This window comes from Salvelinus fontinalis, chromosome 4 (assembly GCF_029448725.1).
Source record: "Salvelinus fontinalis isolate EN_2023a chromosome 4, ASM2944872v1, whole genome shotgun sequence".
Lineage (NCBI taxonomy): Eukaryota > Metazoa > Chordata > Actinopteri > Salmoniformes > Salmonidae > Salvelinus > Salvelinus fontinalis.
In genome coordinates this window covers 51,928,793-51,951,807 of record NC_074668.1, presented here as the reverse complement: position 1 = coordinate 51,951,807, position 23,015 = coordinate 51,928,793, and the positions used below count along the sequence as shown (strand labels likewise).

The following is a 23,015-nucleotide window of genomic DNA, read 5'->3' as shown; positions in this document are numbered from 1 at the left end:
CCAATGCATTACACTGAACCCAAAAGCATAATCAGCATTCTAACTCCCCCTTGCGGTGACGCAATATACTGTACTATATCATAAAGTATCTCAATGCACCGTAGCATAACTTCAAAACGTTCAATTGAGGAACCACTGTAGGAACTAAGGATTGTAGCTTTAAACAAACCATACATGCACAAAGACAACTTTTAACAATTTCTACTGAATATTTTATTTAAAAACACATTTACTTGAAGAACAGTGCAGATGCAAAGTTTGGTAACAGAATGACGGCACAAACAGCACAAACTGTCATTCTGTTACCAAACTTTGCATCTGCACTGTTCTTCAAGTAAACGTGTTTTTATGAAATAGTCAGTGGAAATTGTTAAAAGTCGTCCTTATGCATATGTTGTTTTTTAAAACTTTGCAATCATTGTTTTCGGTTTAATATACATTTTAAACAAAAGAATCTGAGATTCAGCATCATTCTGTAACTGTGGAATTGCCCTGTTATCATGCGACCCTGGAGCAATTAGGGTTAAGTGCCTTGCTCAAACATCCTTACCATAGTGCTGGCAAGAGAGCACAATTAGATCTGGGACCAGGCAACAACTTACCTGGATCGACAGCCTGAACACGCACAGGTGAGTCCGAGCAGATGGTGAAGCCGAAGCCATCTTTACCCCGAAGGATAGTCACCTGCCAGAGCCAAAGAGATCATATTACTTTGAATTCCCATTGAACTTGCTGCCTTCCTACCCATGTAAGAAAGTGGAGCTAGATTAGGGAGCACATTCATAAAGCGTCTCAGGGTAGAACTGCTGATGTAGAATGAGGTCCCTCCTCCATGTAATTGTATTCATACAAATTTAAAAGGAAAAACTGACACTGAATCGTAGAATTAATCAATCACTGTCTAAGTGTACAAACATTGAGAAATAATGTCTTTTTACACTGCATTGTTCTTAGCCTGGGCTGAAATCTCTCTTAACCCAGGGCTAGGAAGGATGTTAACCCTGGGCTAAGTGCAGTGTGATCGCAGCTATACAGTACAGTATGCGAATCAGTTTCTCATGAAAATCCCTAGGCCAGAAGTAAACATTACAAATGTGACATCTTCCATTGGCTTGGACCCCCTACAGCCACTAATAGCAGCAGCAGCAGTAGTGCAGAGTCCCTTGTAACCAGGTCAGTAAAGAATGAAAAGTTGGGCTCCATGGGAGCTTTCCCAGGACAAAAGCTTTAATGCCACGGCCTCAAGCCGCCAGCGATATTAAAAACACTAAAGAGTGGAGAAGCCAGAGAAACAGCGGAGCACGCTGTTGCTGGGAGATCTGACCAAGGAGACATTTGCTGACAAACATGGGAACTGTTCCGAACATCCTTGAGGGTCGTTCCACATAATTTCAGATTGTTGTGAAATCATTTCTGTAGTTAAAAGCAGATAAGATTAGCATTCATGCAACATTATTTTCTTTAAATATAATTTGATCTCTAAGCTAATTGATTGCACCCAAATTGCCCATTTCATTTGATAGGATTCATATAATATTCAACAGTACCTGACATCCAATTTGGACTAAACTTTGAGGAATCCAAAGAAATGGTCAAAAGCCACCCATGGACGCCCCCGCCAATCCCAGCCCAACAACAAATCGACAGTATCAGTTCTCTATGTCTGACAAGTAGTATGGAGCTGTGGCTCTGAGTATTGTGTCTTCACCCTATGTAATGCATTCTCAGTGAATTTGGTGATCAGAGAAATTAGTTATTGAAGTTGTTAGGTTTATGTTGCATACTACAACCTGATATTACTAGGTTCTGACCACTAGGTGGTGCTGTTCCTGCTATTAGGTGATTTTTTTGTAAAACAATATTCCCCCGCTCAACTTTAAAGGGATATTTCACCCAAATTACACATTGGTGTCCTTACCCTGTAAGCAGTTTATGGACAAAGTATGAAAGCAACCTATGTTTTGGTTTTGTTTACCTGGTAACGGTTTCAAATGCTAACATTTTTGCATTTGTGGCACAAATCCAATGCAATTCAATGGACACTATATTAGCATTTCTATAAGTAACATCATTGAGCTACACAATATATTTGTAGATACTTTAGGATGATTTGGCCATGAAGCGTGAAAATTATAATATTAGGTACTACTGACTTGCATTGGATTTGTGCCACAAATGCTAAAAAGTTAGCATTTGAAACAGTGGACAACAAAACCAAAGCATGGATTGCTGTCATACCTTGTCCATAGACTGCTTACAGGAAACCAATATTTCATTTTGTAATTTGAGTGAACTATACCTTTAACATTAATACCAGGAACAGCACCATCTAGTGGTCAGAACTATTTGTATGGATTCTTCTGGTCTAACTCATTTTTAGAAAAAAGTGCGATTCAAATCGGATGTTAGGTAATATATTTATTGAATATTATATGAATCCTATACATTTAAATGGGCAATTTGGGTGCAATCAATTAGCTTAATTTCCCAGAGATCAAATTATAGTTCTACAAAATAAGGAATGCTAGTCATAATTTTTTAACTGCAGTATTAATTTCTCAACAATCTGAGATGGTGGGTGTCGAAATCCTCTTTCTTGTGGTTTTTGAGGTGGACTGACCTTTAATTTACTAACCACGGCCTGGACTAACAGTAAAGACAGTGACAGTGTTTGAATAGTCCCAATCAAGATGTCTGTCTAGAGGCACCAGTTCAAACAGAAATGGGGAAATAAAGCATCTCAGCTCTGGTTATGTGGACTTAGGTCTACAACACTCGAGCTACTGGCACAGTTATTCTGAAATGATTCAACTAGCATTCCAATGAATTCCTTTAGTTTAGTATGGGTTGGTGCCAAGAAAGTAGTCATTGTTAAGGATGATAAACAGGTTTTCAACACAATGTGTATCACAGATGTTGACTGGCTTTACAGATGTTGATCTTAACTTGATCACTCTTTTGTCGCAGAGGATTTTCCTGCTTCCTGAAATTCAAATGAACTTTGCAAATCACTGAAAAATAGCAGTTTAGTTTCTCTCCATGCAGGGGCAGTCAAGTCATTGGGATCAGGGCTTGCTATCAAAATAATTATCTCCCGATTGTTCAAATGTACAAAAATGTATCTGAAATGCAGACATACACGTCAACAACCATCGTTCTCTATAGATGAATAACCCCAGATAGATATTGGTATGTCTGCATAACCCCACTAGAATATGACATACAAGTGTATCCTAAGATCAACATTTTGTTCAAACATGGCATGCGGTGGTCTAGGGGTTAGGCCACTGCCTTCAGCGTGCACATATAGGCCTACCAGGTCGGTGTGGGTTTGATTCTGGCCCACACTCTTCTGCACAAAGTACTCAATCCCCTTGATTGACTTTATGTATTTACACATTTCAAATATGGACTGTCCAGGGATATTTTACCCACGATCTTGATAAGAAATTACCATACCAGACACTTTAGGATTACATAAAATAGGAAACAAATAAAGTATTAACAATAAGCCACACCAACATTAGTTTCCAATCATACAATACCAACCAGAGGGCGAACATATCTTGAAAGACTTTGGTTGCAAACAGGACTAAGGTAATACGGACATCATATTTTAGGGTGACCTATAATGGTTGCAATTGAGATCAGCTGTGCAGTGGAATTCAGCACGGTTCGACGAGACGTCAGCTGGCGAGTCATAATCTGGCGATAATCTAGTGCCAATCGATGGTTGCAATAGGCCCCATATTTGATTATATTCCAAAAGGATATATTCTGTAGGCTACACGTTAGCCTATCCACAACCATAAGACCCACAAATAATTATATTATTTTATCAAAATAGTTTAACCTGCACTTTTTTGCAATAATCACTGATCTGGCTTTCAAGTCGGTCTATGAAAATGCCCCTTTTGTTACAAATTTAACCAGAACCATGCACCATTCACTAATAATGTACATGTAGCAGGCATTATAGAGAATTAGCACAGATCTCATAAACAATCTCTCAAGCTCACATGCTTGTGAGTAGCTAGCTAAGCTATGTATTTCAAGTTGAGCCAACTTAGATCTACAGTTGAAGTCGGAAGTTTACATACACTTAGGTTGGAGTCATTAAAACTCGTTTTACAACAACTCCACAAAATTCTTGTTAACAAACTAAAGTTTTGGCAAGTCAGTTAGGACATCTACTTTGTGCATGACACAAGTAATTTTTCCAACAATTGTTTACAGACAGATTATTTCACTGTATTACAATTCCAGTGGGTCAGAAGTTTACATACACTAATTTGACTGTGCCTTTATTTAAACAGCTTGGAAAATTCCAGAAAATGATGTAATGGCTTTAGAAGCTTCTGATAGGCTAATTGACATAATTTGAGTCAACTGGAGGTGTACTTGTGGCTGTATTTCAAGGCTTACCTTCAAACTCAGTGCCTCTTTGCTTTACATCATGGGAAAATAAAAAGAAATCAGCCAAGATCTCAGACAAAAAGTAGACCTCCACAAGTCTGGTTCATCCTTGGGAGCAATTTCCAAACGCCTGTACCACGTTCATCTGTACAAACAATAGTACACAAGTATAAACACCATGGGACCACGCAGCTATCATACCGCTCAGGAAGGAGACGCGTTCTGTTTCCTAGAGATTAACGTACTTTGGTGCGAAAAGTGCAAATCAATCCGAGAACAACAGCAAAGGACCTTGTGAAGATGCTGGAGGAAACAGGCACAAAAGTATCTATATCCACAGTAAAACGAGTCCTATATCGACATAAGCTGAAAGGCTGCTCAGCAAGGAAGAAGCCACTGCTCCAAAACCGCCATAAAAAAGCCAGACTACCGTTTGCAACTGCACATGGGGAAAAATATCGTACTTTTTGGAGAAATGTTCTCTGGTCTGATGAAACAGAAATATAACTTTTTGGCCATAATGACCAGCATTATGTTTGGAGGAAAAAAGTGGAGACTTGCAAGCCGAAGAACACCAACCCAACCGTGAAGCATGGGGGTGCTTTGCTGCAGGAGGGACTGGTGCACTTCACAAAATAGATGGCATCATGAGGTAGGAAAGTTATGTGGATATATTGAAGCAATATCTCAAGACATCAGTCAGGAAGTTAAAGCTTGGTCACAAATGGGTCTTCCAAACGGACAATGACCCCAAGCATACTTCCAAAGTTGTGGAAAATGGCTTAACAACCACAAAGTCAAGGTATTGGAGTGGCCATCACAAAGCCCTGACCTCAATCCTATAGAAAATGTGTGGGCAGAACTGAAAAATCGTGTGCGAGCAAGGAGGCCTACAAACCGGACTCAGTTACACCAGCTCTGTCATGAGGAATGGGCCAAAATTTGCCCAACTTATTGTGGGAAGCTTGAGGAAGGCTACCTGAAACATTTGACCCAAGTAAAAAATAAATAAAAGGCAATGCTACCAAATACTAATTGAGTGTATGTATACTTCTGACCCACTGGGAATGTGATTAAAGAAATAAAACCTGAAATAATTATCTCTACTATTATTCTGACATTTCACATTCTTAAAATAAAGTGGTGATCCTAACTGACCTAAGACAGGGCATTTTTACTAGGATTAAATGTCAGGAATTGTGGAAAAACTGAGTTTAAATGTATTTGGCTAAGGTGTACATAGGAACTCAACTGTACAGCTCAGATGAAATCCCTGAAGCTTGAAGTATGAACAACATTTCTCCATCAAGTCTTTACTCTACCGGTTGAACATCCAAACTACAGTACCATCCAGAATATTGACATGACTGAAACTAACTAGAAGCTATCAATACAATCCCCTAAATACAGATCTCGGATCACCTTCCCCCCAATCCTAACCATAACCATTAGTGGGGAAAATGCCAAGATCAGTGTCTAGGGTCAATTTCCCCCTGCACCTATACAGTATAATGGAAGTGGCAGTCTAATGAGAGCACTGCTAATACAACACTGCTGATGTATTATATTTATTAGTCTCCCAGTGCACAGTATCACTGTGTGCAGTGTAATCTGAAGTTCCCCAGTCCTTCTCTACCCCCCAACTGTGTCAGACCTGAAGAAAGTAGTGTGACAAACCTGAGGCAGATTCCGTCCGATGCAGACCCTGCAAAGCCCGTGAATGGTATGCATAGCTTCAGCAGATTAAATTATACATGCGGCAGATAGCATATTATTCAGTAGGATATCAGATAGAGCAAGTGCAATGTGAAGCTGGACCAGTAGCCTGCTTTGCTGGACTCTAATGCTGTGAACCAAGCATTTCCACTCATGGGAACCCAACTCGGCAGAAGAATAGCAGGAAACCACCTTCCAACCCCCAACCTGTGGCCAAGCAGTATGTCTGTGCTTGATAAGCCAACGTGTTTCCTGAACTAAACAGACACAGTGGTGTCCCTCCACTCTCAGTACATTTACACTAGTCTCATGTGACTCATGTTAACCCACACACAAATTTCCAATAAATTGACTTTGTCACCTTCATAGGAATCAGGGTTTGTGAAAAGATGTGTAAAGTACTTTGAAGTGCCTTCATGGAAGGACTAGGAAGGATGGTTTTACTAGAAAAAAAAGTGTATTGTACGATCTAATTTTATATTTATTTCCAAATATTTTCTTTGTGTTGTTTTTATTGTGTTACGATTAAATGACTCAACATAACTTCTTTTTTAATTTCCACCACAGAATAACAGTAATGCTTTGGACAGCAGACAATAACACTTTTTTTATCGTAAAGACATTAAAATATGATTCAAAAAGTGAGGGTTTGTGAACCCTGATTCTGAGGCAAAGAAAAGGTTATTTGAGTTATTTGTTTGACCAGCTTCCACTGTGGGCTGAAAAGGCCCCTCCCTCTACAGGAGGGAAAACACAGTGTGCTTCCAAAATGGCACCTTATTCCCTGTATACTGTAGTGCACTACTTTTGACCAGAGCTTCATAGCTCTATTCTCATAGGTTCTGGTCAAAAGTGGTGCACTAGGCTACATGGGGAATAGGGTACCATTTCGGACACACCCACAGTACTTGTAAGTGGAATCAAACAGCAGATTAAAAAAAATAATAATAATTGCTACTTCCCATCTTTGTCTGTGGGACTAGGAAAAGTAGCGACTGCCAAGCGGACCGGGGGAAGGTGGAGTAAGAGAGTTAGAGGGCAGGACAATGAAGTGCTATTTGAAAGACACCAACATCAATAGCCTACACTTCCCTGTCATTATTTTGCCTTTTTCTATTATCAGCATAAGCACTTATAACTTATTACAGTAAGAGTGGGGGGTGGGGGGAGGTCCACCATTGACATGATTGGTTTGTGGATGTTGTTGTTAGGCCATTCCTTTCCATTAAAACTCTGCTAACGCAAAACCTAATAGCAGAAGTCAAATTTGACATTAAAATGTAAAAAGATGATCTATATGGATAAGGCTATATATACAGTACCAGTCAAAAGTTTGGACACACCTACTCATTCTAGTGTATTTCTTTATTTTTACTATTTTCTACATTGAATAATAATAGTGAAAACATCAAAACTATGAAATAACACATATGGAATCCTTTAGTAACCAAAAAAGTGTTAAACAAATCAATGTATATTTTATATTTGAGATTCTTCAAAGTAGCCACCCTTTGCCTTGATGACAGCTTTGCACACTCCTGGCATTCTCTCAACCAGTTTCATGACGTAGTCACATGGAATTAACAGGTGTGCCTTGTTAAAAGTTAATTTGTGGAATTTCTTTCCTTCTTAATGCGTTTGAGCCAATCAGTTGTGCTGTGACAAGGGGTGGTATACAGAAGATTGCCCTATTTAGTAAAATACCAAGCCCATATTATGGCAAGAACAGCTAAAATAAGCAAAGAGAAATGACAGTCCATCATTACTTTAAGACATGAAGGTCAGTCAAGCCGGAAAATTTCAAAAACGTTGAAAGTTTCTTCAAGTGCAGTCGCAAAAACCATCAAGCGCTATGATGAAAGTGGCTCTCATGAGGCCAACCACAGGAAAGTAAGATCCAGAGTTACCTCTGATTCAGAGGATTATTAGTGTTACCAGCCTCAGAAATTGCAGCCCAAATAAATGCTTCAGAGTTCAAGTAAGACACATCTCAAGATAAAATGTGAACATCTCAAGATCAACTGTTCAAAGGAGACTGCGTGAATCTAGCATTCATGGTTGAATTGCTGCAAAGAAACCAGTACTAAAAGGACACCAATAAAAGAGACTTGCTTGGGTCAAGGAACACGAACAGTGGACATTAGACTGGTGGAAAATGTTCTTTGCTCTGATGAATCCAAATTTTAAATTTTTGGTTCAAACTGCTGTGTCTTCGTGAGACGCAGAGTAGGTGAACGGTTGATCTCCACATGTGTGGTTTCCAGTGTGAAGCATGGAGGAGGTGTGATGGTGTGGGGGTGCTGTGCTGGTGACACAGTCTGTAATTTATTTAGAATCAAGGCACACTTAACGAGCATGACTACCACAGCATTCTGCCGCGATACGCCATCCCATCTGTTTTGCGCTTAGTGGGACTATCATTTGTTTTTCAAACAGGACAATGACCCAAAACACACCTCCAAGCTGTGTAAGGCCTATTTGACCAAGAAGGAAAGTGATGGAGTGCTGCATCAGATGACCTGGCCTCCACGATCACCCAACCTCAACCCAATTGAGATGGTTTGGGATGAGTTGGACCGCAGAGTGAAGGAAAAGCAGCCAACAAGTGCACAGCATATGTGGGAACTCCTTCAAAAAGGTTGGAAAAGCATTCCAGGTGAAGCTGTTTGGGAGCATGCAATACTGTGGATATAGATACTTTTGTACCTGTTTCCTCCAGCATCTTCACAAGGTCCTTTGCTGTTGTTCTGGGATTGATTTACACTTTTCACACCAAAGCATGTTCATCTCTAGCAGACAGAACGCGTCTCCTTCCTGAGTGGTATGACAGCTGCGTGGTCCCATGGTGTTTATACTTGCGTACTATTGTTTTTACAGATGAACGTGGTACCTTCAGGCGTTTGGAAATTGCTCCCAAGAATGAATCAGACTTGTGGAGGTCTCCAATTTTTTTTGAGGTCTTGGCTGATTTCTTTTGATTTTCCCATGGTGTAAAGCAAAGAGGCACTGAGTTTGAAGGTAAGCCTTGAAATACAGCCACAAGTACACCTCCAGTTGACTCAAATTATGTCAATTAGCCTATCAGAAGCTTCTAAAGCCATTACATCATTTTCTGGAATTTTCCAAGCTGTTTAAAGGCACAGTCAAATTAGTGTATGTAAACTTCTGACCCACTGGAATTGTGATACAGTGAAATAATCTGTCTGTAAACAATTGTTGGGAAAATTACTTGTGTGATGCACAAAGTAGATGTCCTAACCAACAAATTTGTGGAGTGGTTGAAAAACCGAGTTTTAATGACTCAAACCTAAGTGTATGTAAACTTCCGACTTCAATTGTATATACACTCCGGGATGCTGGCATTCTAGGCAGAGTTCCTCTGTCCAGTGTCTGTGTTTTTTTGCCAATCTTAATCTTTTATTTTATTGTCCAGTCTGAGATATGTTTTTCTCTTTGCAACTCTGCCTAGAAGGCCAGCATCCCGGAGTCGCCTCTTCACTGTTGACGTTTAGACTGGTGTTTTGCGGGTACTATTTAATGAAGCTGCCTGTTGAGGACTTGTGAAGTGTCTGTTTCTCAAACTAGACACTAATGTACTTGTCCTCTTGCTCAGTTGTGCACCGGGGCCTCCCACTCCTCTTTCTATTCTGGTTAGAGACAGTTTGCATTGTTCTGTGAAGGGAGTAGTACACCGCGTTGTACGAGATCTTCAGTTTCTCACATGGAATAGCCTTCATTTCTCAGAACAAGAATAGACTGACGGGTTTAAGGAGAAAGTGCTTTGTTTCTGGACATTTTGAGCCTGTAATCAAACCCACAAATGCTGATGCTCCAGATACTCAACTAGTCTAAAAGGAGGCCACTTTTCAGCTGTGCTAACATAATTGCAAAAGGGTTTTCTAATGATCAATTAGCCTTTTAAAATTATAAACTTGGATTAGCTAACACAACGTGCCATTGGAACACAGGAGTGATGGTTGCTGATAATGGGCCTCTGTACGCCTATGTAGATATTCCATTTAAAAAATCTGCCGTTTCCAGATACAATAGCCACTTACAACATTAACAATGTCTACACTGTATTTCTGATCAATGTGATGTTATTTTAATGGATTTTCTGTGCTTTTTTTTCAAAAACAAGGACATTTCTAAGTAAAGAGGAATGACACAATTAATGTAATAGCTAGCTAGTAGTGTAACGGGATACAAAGCCAAACCCTATGCACATCATCCATGCATCTTCAATTTGAACACATAGTATTAGTAATGTCTGGTTCATGTTTGGAAAATTAAAAGAACAATTTCAATATGCATACAAAAATCTGCCTTCTGTAATGACAGTCAAAATGAAAAACATTTAGCACTGGTGGGACCAACATGCAATCAGCTAATACAACTGTGTGAGTGCACATCAATTCATAATTTACGAATGTTTGATCACGTCTGAAAAATTATTTCCTAACACATACTCAATTAAGTTAAAGCCACAATCCCGAGTTTGTGTTTTAGCCCAATGGTAGCACCACCACTGTGTTTACAAAAAAGCTGAGGGATGGCGCTAGAGAAATGTAACCACATAGATGGTGTTATGGATGCAAGGACTGACCATCCATGACATCAACTTTCAATCATATTTTGAAGCTATACAGTGGCAAGAAAAAGTATGTGATCTCTTTAGAATTACCTGGATTTCTGCATACATTTATCATCAAATTTGATCTGATCTTCATTTAAATCACAACAGTGTGCTTAAACTGATAACACAAACATTATTTTTATTGTCTATATTAAATACATAATTTAAACATTCACAGTGTAGGTTGGAAAAAGTATGTGAACCCATAGGCTAATGACTTCTCCAAAAGCTAATTGGAGTCAGGAGTCAGCTAACCTGGAATACAATCAATGAAATGAGATTGGAGATGGTGGTTAGAGCTGCCTTGCAATATAGAAAAAAACTCACAAAATTTGAGTTTGCTATTCACAAGCTGCATTGCCTGACGTGAACAATGCCCCGAACAAAAGAGATCTCAGAAGACCTAAGATTAAGAATTGTTCACTTGCATAAAGTTGGAAAGGGTTACAAAAAGTATCTCTAAAAGCCTTGATGTTCATTAGTCCATGGTAAGACAAATTGTCTATGGAGAAAGTTCAGCACTGTTGCTACTCTCCCTAGAGGTGGCAGTGCAGAATGCTTAATGAGGTTAAGAAGAATCCTAGCGTGTCAGCTAAAGACTTACAGAAATCTCTGGAACATGCTAACATCTCTGTTGACGAGTCTACGATACATAAAACACTAAACAAGAATGGTGTTCATGGGAGGACACCACGGAAGAAGCCACTGCTGTCCAAAAAAACATTGCTGCACTTCTGAAGTTTGCAAAAGTACACCTGGATGTTCCACAGAGCTACTGGCAAAATATTATTTGGACAGATGAAACTACAGTTGAGTTGTTTGGAAGGAACACACAACACTATGTGTGGAGAAAAAAAGGCACAGCACACCAACATCAAAACCTCATCCCAACTGTAAAGTATGGTGGAGGGAGCATCATGGTTTGGAGTTGCTTTACTGCCTCAGGGCCTGGACAGCTTGCTATCATCGACTGAAAAAATTAATTCCCAAGTTTCTCAAGACGTTTTGCAGGAGAATGTTAGCCTATCTGTCCGCTGATTGACGCTCAACAGAAGTTGGGTGATGCAATAGGACAACAACCCAAAACACAGAAGTAAATCATCAGCAGAAGAAAATACACTTTCTAGAGTGGCCCAGTCAGGATCCTGACCTCAACCTGATTTAGATGCTGTGGCATGACCTCAAGAGAGCAGTTCACACCAGACATCCCAAGAATATTGCTGAACTGAAACAGTTTTGTAAAGAGGAATAGTCCAAAATTCCTCCTGACCGTTTTGTGCAGGTCTGATCCGCAACTACAGAAAACATTAGGTTGAGGTTATTGTTGCCAAAGGAGGGTCAACCAGTTATTCAATCCAAGGGTTGAAATACTTTCCCCACCCTGCACTGTGAATGTTTACACGGTGTGATCAATAAAGACAAACGTATAATTGTTTGTGTGTTATTAGTTTAAGCAGACTGTTTATTGTTGTGACCTAGATGAAGATCAGATCAAATTTTATGACCAATTTATGCAGAAATCCAAAGGGTTCACATACTTTTTCTTGCCACTGTACATTGTTTGTTTACAAAAACTAAATTACAACAAAAAGATAAACAATGGAGTACAACAACCTTCTACTTTGGGTTATGATAGGGTAAGACAATTAGTTGTACTTGGCTCATGAGCCATTAAGGTATGACGGTACTATATAAATATCTGGGCATCTGGACTGATGAAAAGATATCTTTCAAAACGCATGTTTGTGATGTAGTTAAGAAATGTATAATACATTTTTATAGGAATAGGTCATGCTTTTCATTAAATAACATAAAACAAATCATAGTTTATCATTATATCAGTACACTTTATTACGAGCAATAGGTTCAGTACACATCACTGCATTCCGTATCGGAAAGTAGGATGGCTCTCAAGTCTCATAGATCAATGCACTACTCTCTTATTGTTTATAAAGCCCTCATTCAAACTTCTCAGATTACTCATTGTTAAATTACAGACATTCGAGCCACCAGAGCCAATCACAGGGATGGCTAACTCTAGAGGTCCCGTTGATCAGTACAGAATTAAATACAGTAAACTTTCTTTGCGCCCCATTTATGAAACGATCTGCAGAGTACTCTGCACCTTCATGCTCTGGTGCCTCTAGGGCAATTCAGGTGTTAATTGCTGAGGAATGTGCTTTGCTTTTTAAATTGCTTGTAACAAAGTATACTTATTACTTTGTATGTTGTAAATGTAATAAATTGTGTTCATGCAGGGCTCCCTTGAAAAAGACACTTGGTCTCAAGGGGACTCCAGGCTAAAATAAAGGTTAAATAAAATAAAAATATGAAAATGTGCCTTTAAAGCTTTTAGAAACACTGCCGATATCCATGAATCAGTATGAATTTTTCCAACACATGCTTTGGCAATCACATGGATGTCAAACACACTTTCATCTATACTGTACTGTCCTCTCTAGAACTGGAAAGGAGGAGAGATGGAGTACTACTCACTGTTATGCATAGCATATTCTCTGGGCTTGGAGGCAGCACCGTCTCAGAGGCTGGAGCATCATGGTTGGACAAGGCAGCTTCTGAAACATAGTCCAAAGAATCCCAAGCTGAAGCACTGCTCTTCCAAAACATCTCAGCTCAAAAGTAGCAGCCACTTTGCAATGAAAGAAACAGCGTCCGGACTAGCTCTCTGCACTCTGATGTGCAGTGCACTGCTAAGCTTTCCAGTAGCGAGTCAAGGCTCTGGAGTTCAACTCAGAGAGAGTAGTGTGCTGAGAGCTCTGGGATGTGGAGATCACTCTAGATTGCGGTTACATAGACTTCTGTTTACAGAGACACAGAGCAGAAGGGATGCGTCCTATGCGTCCTGACTCCTACCCCCTATCCTGTCACTAGGGCTTCCTCAGTGTAACCTTGGTGATTACAACTCTCTCAAGTAACACTGTCTCCTAAAACATCCTGGATGAAAGGGAGCCATTCAACGGAGACAATACCATTGGCTGCTTTCGCACATTCTAAACAGCTCCATGTCAGAGTGAGCCTCCTCCCTCTCTCCCACCTTTCCTCCTTCCACTCAGAGGAGATCAAACGTAATCGCCTGCATGTCAAAGTGGATGAGAAAAATGGATGAGTAAAGAGCACGGTGAGGTATATGTCAGGCATCCCATTCAGCAGCTTGCCTTTCCAATTGAGTTGTTTCCCTGATGTTGAATCACTCAGGACAATCCAAAGTGAAACATTTCAATGAATTTGTTTACGGGACATATCGGTTTCACTAAAGGCATAGTTGTCACGCCCTGACCTTAGAGATCCTTGTTATTCTGTATGTTTGGTTAGGTCAGGGTGTGACTCGGGTGGGAAAGTCTATGTTTTCTATTTCTTTGTTTTTGGCCGAGTGTGGTTCCCAATCAGAGGCAGCTGTCTATCGTTGTCTCTGATTGGGGATCATATGTTGTCATTTTCCTTTTGGGGTTTGTGGGATCATGTTTAGTGTCTGTGACTGACACTAACTGTTTGCTTCGTTTTTTGTCTTTGTTATTTTGGTGTCATCAATAAAAAGACGATGTACGTCTACCACGAAAGCCGTTACAGAAGATCCCACCAAAAATGGACCAAGCAGCGTGGCCAGGATGAGTGAACATGGGAGGAAATCCTGAATGGAGAAGGACCCTGGACGCGGGTTGGAGAGTATCGCCGTTCAAGGGAGCAGATGGAGGCAGCGAGAGCGGAACGGCGACGATACGAGGAATTAGATCAACAATGGAAGCCCGAGAGGCAGCTCCCAAAAAAAAAAAAATGGGGAGAATGGCGGTGTCAGGGTTTAGACCTGAGCCAACTCCCCGTGCTTACCGTGGGGAGCGAGTGACCGGTCAGGCACCGTGTTATGTGGTGATGCGCACTGTGTCTCCAGTGCGCATTCACAGCCCGGTGCGCTCTGTGCTAGCTCCCCGCATTTGCCGTGCTAGAGTGGGCATTCAGCCAGGACGGATTGTGCCGGCTCAGCGCTCCTGGTCTCCGGTACGTCTCTTCGTCTCTCCGGTACGTCTCTTCGGCCCAGCGCCCCGCATTTGCCGGGCGAAAGTAAGCCAGCTCTACACTCGAGACCTCCACGGCCCAGTGTATCCGGTGCCTGTTCCACGCACCAGGCTTCCAGTACGTCTTCTCAGTCCGGTGAGACCTGTTCCGGCTTCACGTACGAAGCCTCCAGTGATGATCCATGGCCCGGAGCCTCCAGTGATGATCCATGGCCCGGAGCCTCCAGTGATAATCCATGGCCCGGAGCCTCCAGTGATAATCCATGGTACGAAGCTTCCAGTGATCATCCATGGACCAGGGCCTGCAGTGAAAATCTAGGGCACGAAGCCTCCAGTGAAGATCCATGGCCCGGAGCCTATAGTGATGATCCATGGCACGGAGCCTCCAGCGACGGTTCCCAGTCCGGAGCTTACAGAGGGGGGGGGGGGGGGGGGTTCCTAGCCTGGAGTCCCCGACGACGATCTATGGTCCGGAGGTCCCGGCGACGATCCCTGCACCAGAGGCACCACCGAAGTGGGGGGAGCCTCAAGCGGAGCGGGGCCTGCGTCCCCCACCGGAGCCTCCACCGAGAGTAGATGCCCACCCGAACCCTCCCCGATAGGTTCAGGTTTGCGGCCGGAGTCCGCACCTTTGGGGGGAGGGGGGGGGGTACTGTCAAATCATATATAAATTGTCATTTTCGTTTTGGGGTTTGTGGGATCATGTTTTCTGTTTAGTGTCTGTGCCTGACAGAACTGTTCACTTTCGTTTTTTGTCTTTGTTATTTTGTTTTGGTGTCATCAATAAAAAGACGATGTACGCCTACCACGCTGCGCCTTGGTCCACTCTTCCTTCTACAAACGAGAGCCGTTACAATAGTAACGTTCGAAAAGCCATAAAATGTTATTAGATATAGAGTAGCTGCGCAGCACTTTCCTTTTCCACAGTTGTAAGCAGGAAAAAGAATGAGAAAAATCTGTCCAACTGGACTCAATATCCGGTGAATCCCACCTACCCCGTGGCTTAGAAGCCAGATGCGCCCGTCTCAATTCACCAGCAGAGTCCTGCCTGCCTGTGAGGTGTCTCGAAGCCACTCTCAGATGCTTGCTTCTCCCCAGCTCTTCGCCCAGGAGATAATACCAGCCACTGATCACCTAGCAGACACAGTATAATACGGTCAGTCAAAGTCATAAGCCTCTGATGGTGGGGGGGGGGGGGGTCAAAATTAAACAAAATCTGTCTGATGATTGGTCACGCCAGTGTTAACATTTATATGTTTCTGTGGGTTAATGTGTTTGTTGCTGTGAAACGGGATGAGTAAGAAAATAAGAGTAGGGCATTAAAGAGAGAGGAGAGAATGAATGAAGAGACAGGGTTGATAGAGACAATGAAGAAAGAGAGGAGAGGAGAGAATAAAATAGGTTAAAATAACAGAGACTGCAGGGAGGTTGATTTTCTAAATTCTACTTTGTGACTTTCAGAATGCTTTCATGACGAGGACGTGTAGCAGCGCCAAAGCCCTGCCCAGCTAACTTAAAACCTTTTCTCAATAGGGGGTGCTGTTTGCACTTTATAATAATTTCGTTCCCAAATTAAACTGCCTCGTACTCAATTCTTGCTCGTACAATATGCATATTATTATTACTATTGGATAGAAAACACTCTCTAGTATCTAAAACCGTTTGAATTATATCTGTGAGTAAAACAGAACTCGAATAGTGAGAATTGAAATGGTGTTGCTAGGCAGATCTGAGAGCTTATAAATGGGCTGGCAACGTGGGGTCCTTCCTTTCTTCTCTTCGCCATGACGCAAAAAGGACATCAGGATGTCGTTCTAGAAAACTCCCGTTATAGCCCTTAGATATATCCGGCTCTGTTTTTATTCGATATAGGTGTTAAAGACATCATAATGTTGTTATTTTAAACCGAGTTATATCAGTTTATATCAGTATATTGCGATTTTCGGGTATTTATTTGTGCTGCCTTCTAGGGAGTTGGGCACATCTGGCCCACATGGCTAATGTTTACTGCTAATTCCAACGTTGAAGGCGACAATCTACAACCGAGCAATGGTTTCTTTTGGAAAAAGGACAACTTGCCCAAGATTCTGATGGGAGCTCATCAAAAAGTAAGAACTATTTATGATGTTAATTCGTTGTTCTGTTGAAAAATGTAAAACTCATATTCCGCCATTAATTTCGGTGCGGTCTCGCTTTAACGCACGCTGTATGTCGTAGTAACGTTCATTTTAAAAATCTAACACAGCGATTGCATTAAGAACTAATGTATCTTTCATTTGCTGTCCAACCTGTATTTTTTAGGATTAGGATTAGTTTAGGATTAGTTACTGATTAGATTAGGTGCCTCTCCCAAGATTTCTCCCGACATATTGTTGGCAGCTTGGCTACTTTTCTCATTGTATAACCACGATTTGTGCCGCAAAATATGCACATTTTCGATATGCACATATCTTTTGCTGGTTTATTCGTTATCGCTATTGTTGGCCTGAATCAATGCTGTTGTGTGGTTGGCTATTGTAGTAAGCTAATATAATGCTATATTGTGTTTTTGCTGTAAAACACTTAAAAAATCTGAAATATTGGCTGGATTCACAAGATCTTTGTCTTTCATTTGCTGTACGCTGTGTATTTTTCAGGAATGTTTTATGATGAGTATTTAGGTAATACACGATGGTCTCTGTAGTTATTCTAGTTGCTTTGGTGAGAGTTGTGATGGTGGCTGCAATGGTAAACTATGATTTATACCTGAAATATGCACATGCACACACAAAACATATGCTATACAATAAATATGTTATCAGACTGTCATCTGATGAAGTTGTTTCTTGGTTAGTGGCTATTTATATCTTTATTTAGTCAAAATTGTGATAGCTACCTATGCAGGAAAAAAAATGGTGGAAAAATGGTGTCTTTTGCTATCGTGGTTAGCTAATAGATTTACATATTGTGTCTTCCCTGTAAAACATTTTAAAAATCAGAAATGATGGCTGGATTCACAAGATGTGTATCTTTCATCTGGTGTCTTGGACTTGTGATTTAATGATATTTAGATGCTAGTATTTACTTGTGACGCTATGCTAGGCTATGCTAGTCAGCTTTTATACTGATGGGGGTGCTCCCGGATCCGGGATTGTGATGAAGTAGAAGTTTTCTATCTCATGACCGCCTCCCTCAGGGTTGCATGCACAGTAACTTTGAGGTTCACTGCACTCCAGCAGCTGATGCCCAACCGAAGGCCAGCCCAGAGCCCACAGATGGCTGTTTGTGTGTGTGTGTGTGTGTGTGTGTGTGTGTGTGTGTGTGTGTGTGTGTGTGTGTGTGTGTGTGTGTGTGTGTGTGTGTGTGTGTGTGTGTGTGTGTGTGTGTGTGTGTGTGTGTGTGTGTGTGTGTGTGTGTGTGTGTGTGTGTGTGTGTGTGTGTGTGTGTTATATAAAGCTGTGTAGCGGTAAACAGTGGATGAGATTTAAAAAAAATAGCAGTTAATAAAATAATTGTCTCGACAGCACAAGCATGTGTTCTGGTCACTTAATGCTGTTTTGCCCATGTTTTGTGTAGATGCTGTATTCTAGTCATGGTTCCCATCCTATATACTGCATATTTATATTCCGGACTCTGCTCAATCTGATATTACTCATTCTGATAGGTCTTAATTTCTTGATATTATATTGCTAGATATTGCTGCACTGTTGGCACTAGAAACATACGTAAGCATTTCGCTGCACCAGCGATAACATCTGCAAAACTGTGTACCTGACCAAAACATTTTTATTCGGTTTTTCTTCTCAAACACACAACAACAAAAAGGAGTCCCAACCTGTAGTATTAGAAGATAATCCGTGGGGGTTATAGTCACCTTTGATGAAGTTATGAGCGAGTGTGTTCCAAAACTCATGCAGCCCAGGAACTCACTCCTCCTGTAGACACAAGAGCTCCAGAGTTAAGTTTCCCTTAGATCGAGAAACAGCTCCCCTCCCCCATTCCTAACCTTTAATGGAGAAAATGCTAAACTGACCCAAGATATAGGGGCAACTATACCCTACATCCACGGTTCCAAAGGGAAATGTCACTAGAAATATGACCCTTGTTTTTCTAATTTTCCCAGTCAATGAAAATGTAATCCGAGTTCTCCTTCCTCCATATCATAAATTGTAATCTGCCCAATACTGGAACAGCTGACAGGAGAGGGCTTCAAGGAGATGCTTGCCTGGAAATGTGAAATCTAGATCACAGTGAAATCTGCCTAAATTCAAAATGATCTTCTTGTACTGCCCTGTGCCAAGTGTTTCTCAACCTTTCTGATGCCAGGGACTGGCAAGCTATAGTTTATCCTCTTTAAGGGGCTGCTTACATTAGCACTGTATAACTGATTAAATTGGGGTCAGTTAACCATCTCAGGGACCAGCCAACAACATTCCATGGACCGGAGGTTGACAAACTTCATCACACATATAATAATATAATCAATTAACCATATAATAATACCATAATAAAACCATATATTCAACGAACAAAGCTATATACAACTAATAATAAGAATTATAATTATCATCATTATCAAAAACAAAATAATACTTGAAATAATGAAAAAAATGAAAGACCAAATACCTGGAGGATGGGTTGCAATTCCACACAGTGACCAGCAGTCTCTTCTGATAATCCTCCACACTAATAGCCCTGAGTAACACAGATAGATAACACTTTAGCTTATTAAAATCTTGAAGTATGTAAGCGCTCTCATAATATCTTATAATAAGGCTTAACATATGTATGTATCAAACATTTCAACAGACTGAAGGGGATTTCACAAGAATTTCAAAAAACACCACTCACAGCAAAAAGGTCCCAAGGAAGAGAGGATTTTTGCAGTCTAGTACAGTTTCTGTCTTCCGATGAGTACTGTGATTGAGGTCTGGGATCATCGCTAGCTGAAATTGACAATAATTGGACTCATAAAACACAAACAGACCAGCAGACAAGACATTTAAAGTTAAAATCTGGGATTAGTTTTTTCAGAAAAACTGCAGCCCTGCCACTTGGTGGGTAAATGTAATGCTAGAAGGTGACATCCATATGGTAGTTGAATTTTTGGAGCTATGCATTTTTTGTTTATGTTCTTGTTTGTAAAGAATGGAGTAATTGTTTGAACACCTAGGCCGGGATTCAATCCAATTACACATTGTAGAGCCATGTCGATAATGCGCCTTTTCACAGAGAGAAATGCTGCTTATGCCGTCTCAATCAAAAATTAACCAATGTCAAGCGCGCTACAACGAATGATCAGATTGAATCCCGGTGTTAGTTTCAACTGTAAACAAACTAAGGGAAGCAAGAATTTACCTTGACATAAAAATCACATTTCCTATTTTCATTCCCCAGGAGTCCTCTGGCTTCAATGACTGTGAATGAAGAGTTGTGACGAGTACACAAGAGGTTACACATCCAACCGTCTACTGCAGACCAAATAACATGGAATACTTACACTTATTTAACGTCAATAAAATAAAAAGTGTTTAATGGGGAGAACAACTTGAGCCCGGGATAGTTGTCCAAACGGTTTATTCAATCACAGACCCATATTATCATTAATAATTTCATTAACTTTACCACACATTCAAGATTCAACCACAACCAGGGGCCGTATGTATCTAGGAAGTAGGAGTGCTGATCTAGGATCAGGTCACCCCTGTCCAAGTAATCTTATTCATTATGATCTAAATACCAAACTGATCCTAAATCAGCACTCGTACTCTGAGACCCTTTATGAATATGGGCCCTGATCTTCAGTATACTGCATAACATACTTACTCTGAATATTAAGGCAGCCATTTTGTGGCATTATTGACACTCTCAGCTGACCTATATGTGAAAGAAGAAACATTCAGTAGGGCGTACAGTAAAAAACAGGAGCAAGGCGCAGGAAGGGCTGTCCTGGATCATATGATGACAGTATGTTATTTAAATGTGACACATTGATAACTTATTAATCAGATAATTATGGCCTCCGTATGGATGATTAGGCATGTTTGGTCACATGAAGGCCATAATGAAGAGCAGAACTAACCAATCCTTCTAATTATTCTAACTAATTCAATTCCACAATTAAACCTGTAATTTACAAAGCCTTAAACCTTGTTCCCTATATATTGCACTACTTTTGACAAGAGTAGTGCACTAAATAGGGAATAGAGTGCCAATTGGGATGCAAACCAGGGTTGGGTGTAGTGGCAGCGCTGCCAAATCAAGACTACACACAGTCGAACCCCAGGTTCCCACTTTCCCGTCATGCTACTCTATTACTCTCTCAAGCTTCCTACTGTTGTGCCAAACATTAATTATTAAATACGAAGGGGGTTTGGAATTCCAATCTCCTTTTAGAAACCCCCCCCGCTAAGCCTCCAAAAGGCCCCCTAAAGAACACCATAAAAATGTGCACATAAATAGGATGAAAAACAACCTAAATAAAATACAAACTTTTGGGTTGATTCAACGTTTCAAAATAAAAACAAAGGCATATTAGGTCATTAGGTTAAGTTACTAAAACAGTAACATATTGTCAGCGTCCAGAAACAGACAAACCCATAAAGAAAGTAGAAACAGAAAAACTCACCAAAGGTTTGTAAAAGGGTTGAGGATGTCTGTCTGACTTTGCCTGAACTTATCACTGCAACTTGACAGTCGTCCATATCATAATGATGCTCAACAGTAAACAAAGACTTTAGACTGCTAGCCTAAATAAAACCCTTCTCCACATTACTTGGCTCAATCCATGCTCCAAAGGAATCCTCAATGACCCAAATAAATCAGTTTGTCAGTGAATGTGTGGCCAGTCAGAGAGAAAAAGACAACTGTGTGTGCTCATAATTCTTATCCACCTTTTGGTTTTGAACAGAGGTTGGAAATGGGGGTCCTCTGATTGGTTGGGGACTCATTTGAATGGAGGGAGGGGCCAGTCCACCTGCTGCTACGGCTAGAAACAATTGAGTGACTTCTTTGCCTCATCCGTGCTCCAGATTTCCCTTTCACACCAGAGCATCATGACGGGACTTCACCCTGGAGCCAGCCACACTCAAAACATGGACCAGACCACTCATGGGCCCCTGGAATGCTCTGAGGAACCACCTGAGCCCTTCCCAACACATTAAAACCCCTCCAACTAGCTCCGGGGTAAAGTTTCCCACTCGGCACAGATCTAGGATCAGCTTCCCCTCTCCCAATCCTAACCTTAAAGTAACTATCCAGCGAAAATCTCACTTTTAAAAGTTCATATTTTGCTACCACATACCCAAACAATGTTGTTGTATTATACTCATATGTGGCCAAAGAATAAATTGGAGTAAAAGCATTTCAAAAACCCCACCTCAAACTTGTATCTCAAACAGATAGTTTAAAAAATGCTTGCTATTTCCTCTTGAGGAGAATGAGCTGGCCAATCAGCGGTCTACTATCATTCATATTTTTAATGACCGGTACACACCCACACCATTCTGTTGTGGGAGTACACCCACACTATTACAACAGAACATTTTCCTTTTAACAGACTTAATTGCCCTTTTTTGGATGGAAAAATATTTAAATCATATTGTAATTCATCTGTAAACACTGGACAGTTACTTTAACCATCAGTGGGGGATATAATAAACTAACCCAAGATCAGCGTCTAGGGGGCAACCTTACCCTACACCATGTTTTACTGTTGCCAGTTCAGGTGAGCTCTAAGATCCTAGTCGTCCAAGCAGTGGTCTGTTATCTGTTAATGGACTTTCATCTTTATGAGTTACTCATTCTCACCAGCCAAGCAGCAACTTAAAGCCACACTAAGATGGTGATGAATGCCAGAGTGGGTCACAGACAACAAAAGGTGAACAATGCATCCCAAGGTTCATTCCATGGCATTTTTACAAAGCAAGTAGCACTTGGTTTATGGTATATCAGTAGTGCTAAACGAGTAGCAACTTTTTGACAGGAAATCATACAGACTGGTATGATTGTCTTCTAAAATGCAAATGCACTGTAATGAACGGTAGCCATTGTGTTTTAGTGTCAATGCGTTTCAAGATTTCTAAAGAGAAAAGAAACCACTTTTGCTGCTGCTGTTGCCTTACAACATGAAAACAACATGACGCCTGGCTACACAAGACCACAGCCGCTCTATGCAAGGTTAATGTTGATAGCAACGCAAGCACTCAAGCAACAGTGCATGACTCTAGTTTTGATAC

General features: G+C 40.8%; 1 protein-coding gene across 2 annotated transcripts in view; it reads right to left on the bottom strand.

Annotated features, from left to right (window-relative positions):
* The window catches only part of LOC129853977 (regulator of G-protein signaling 3-like), a 92,384-nt gene extending 70,754 nt beyond the window's left edge, over positions 1–21,630 (bottom strand). The window contains exons 1-9 of one of the 2 annotated variants that reach the window (XM_055920552.1): positions 21,407–21,630; positions 20,605–20,655; positions 20,137–20,195; positions 19,630–19,724; positions 19,405–19,473; positions 18,653–18,713; positions 15,795–15,933; positions 13,265–13,344; positions 603–684 (exon numbers count right to left, since the gene is read on the bottom strand). In XM_055920552.1, coding sequence (XP_055776527.1) covers positions 603–684; positions 13,265–13,344; positions 15,795–15,933; positions 18,653–18,713; positions 19,405–19,473; positions 19,630–19,724; positions 20,137–20,195; positions 20,605–20,655; positions 21,407–21,482 — 712 coding nt within the window. In that variant the 5' untranslated portion in view covers positions 21,483–21,630. Of the gene's footprint in view, positions 1–602; positions 685–6,093; positions 6,247–13,264; positions 13,345–15,794; positions 15,934–18,652; positions 18,714–19,404; positions 19,474–19,629; positions 19,725–20,136; positions 20,196–20,604; positions 20,656–21,406 lie in introns of those variants that run through there. The other variant, XM_055920551.1, reaches the window with a different exon arrangement.
* Positions 21,631–23,015: the final 1,385 nt, after the last annotated feature.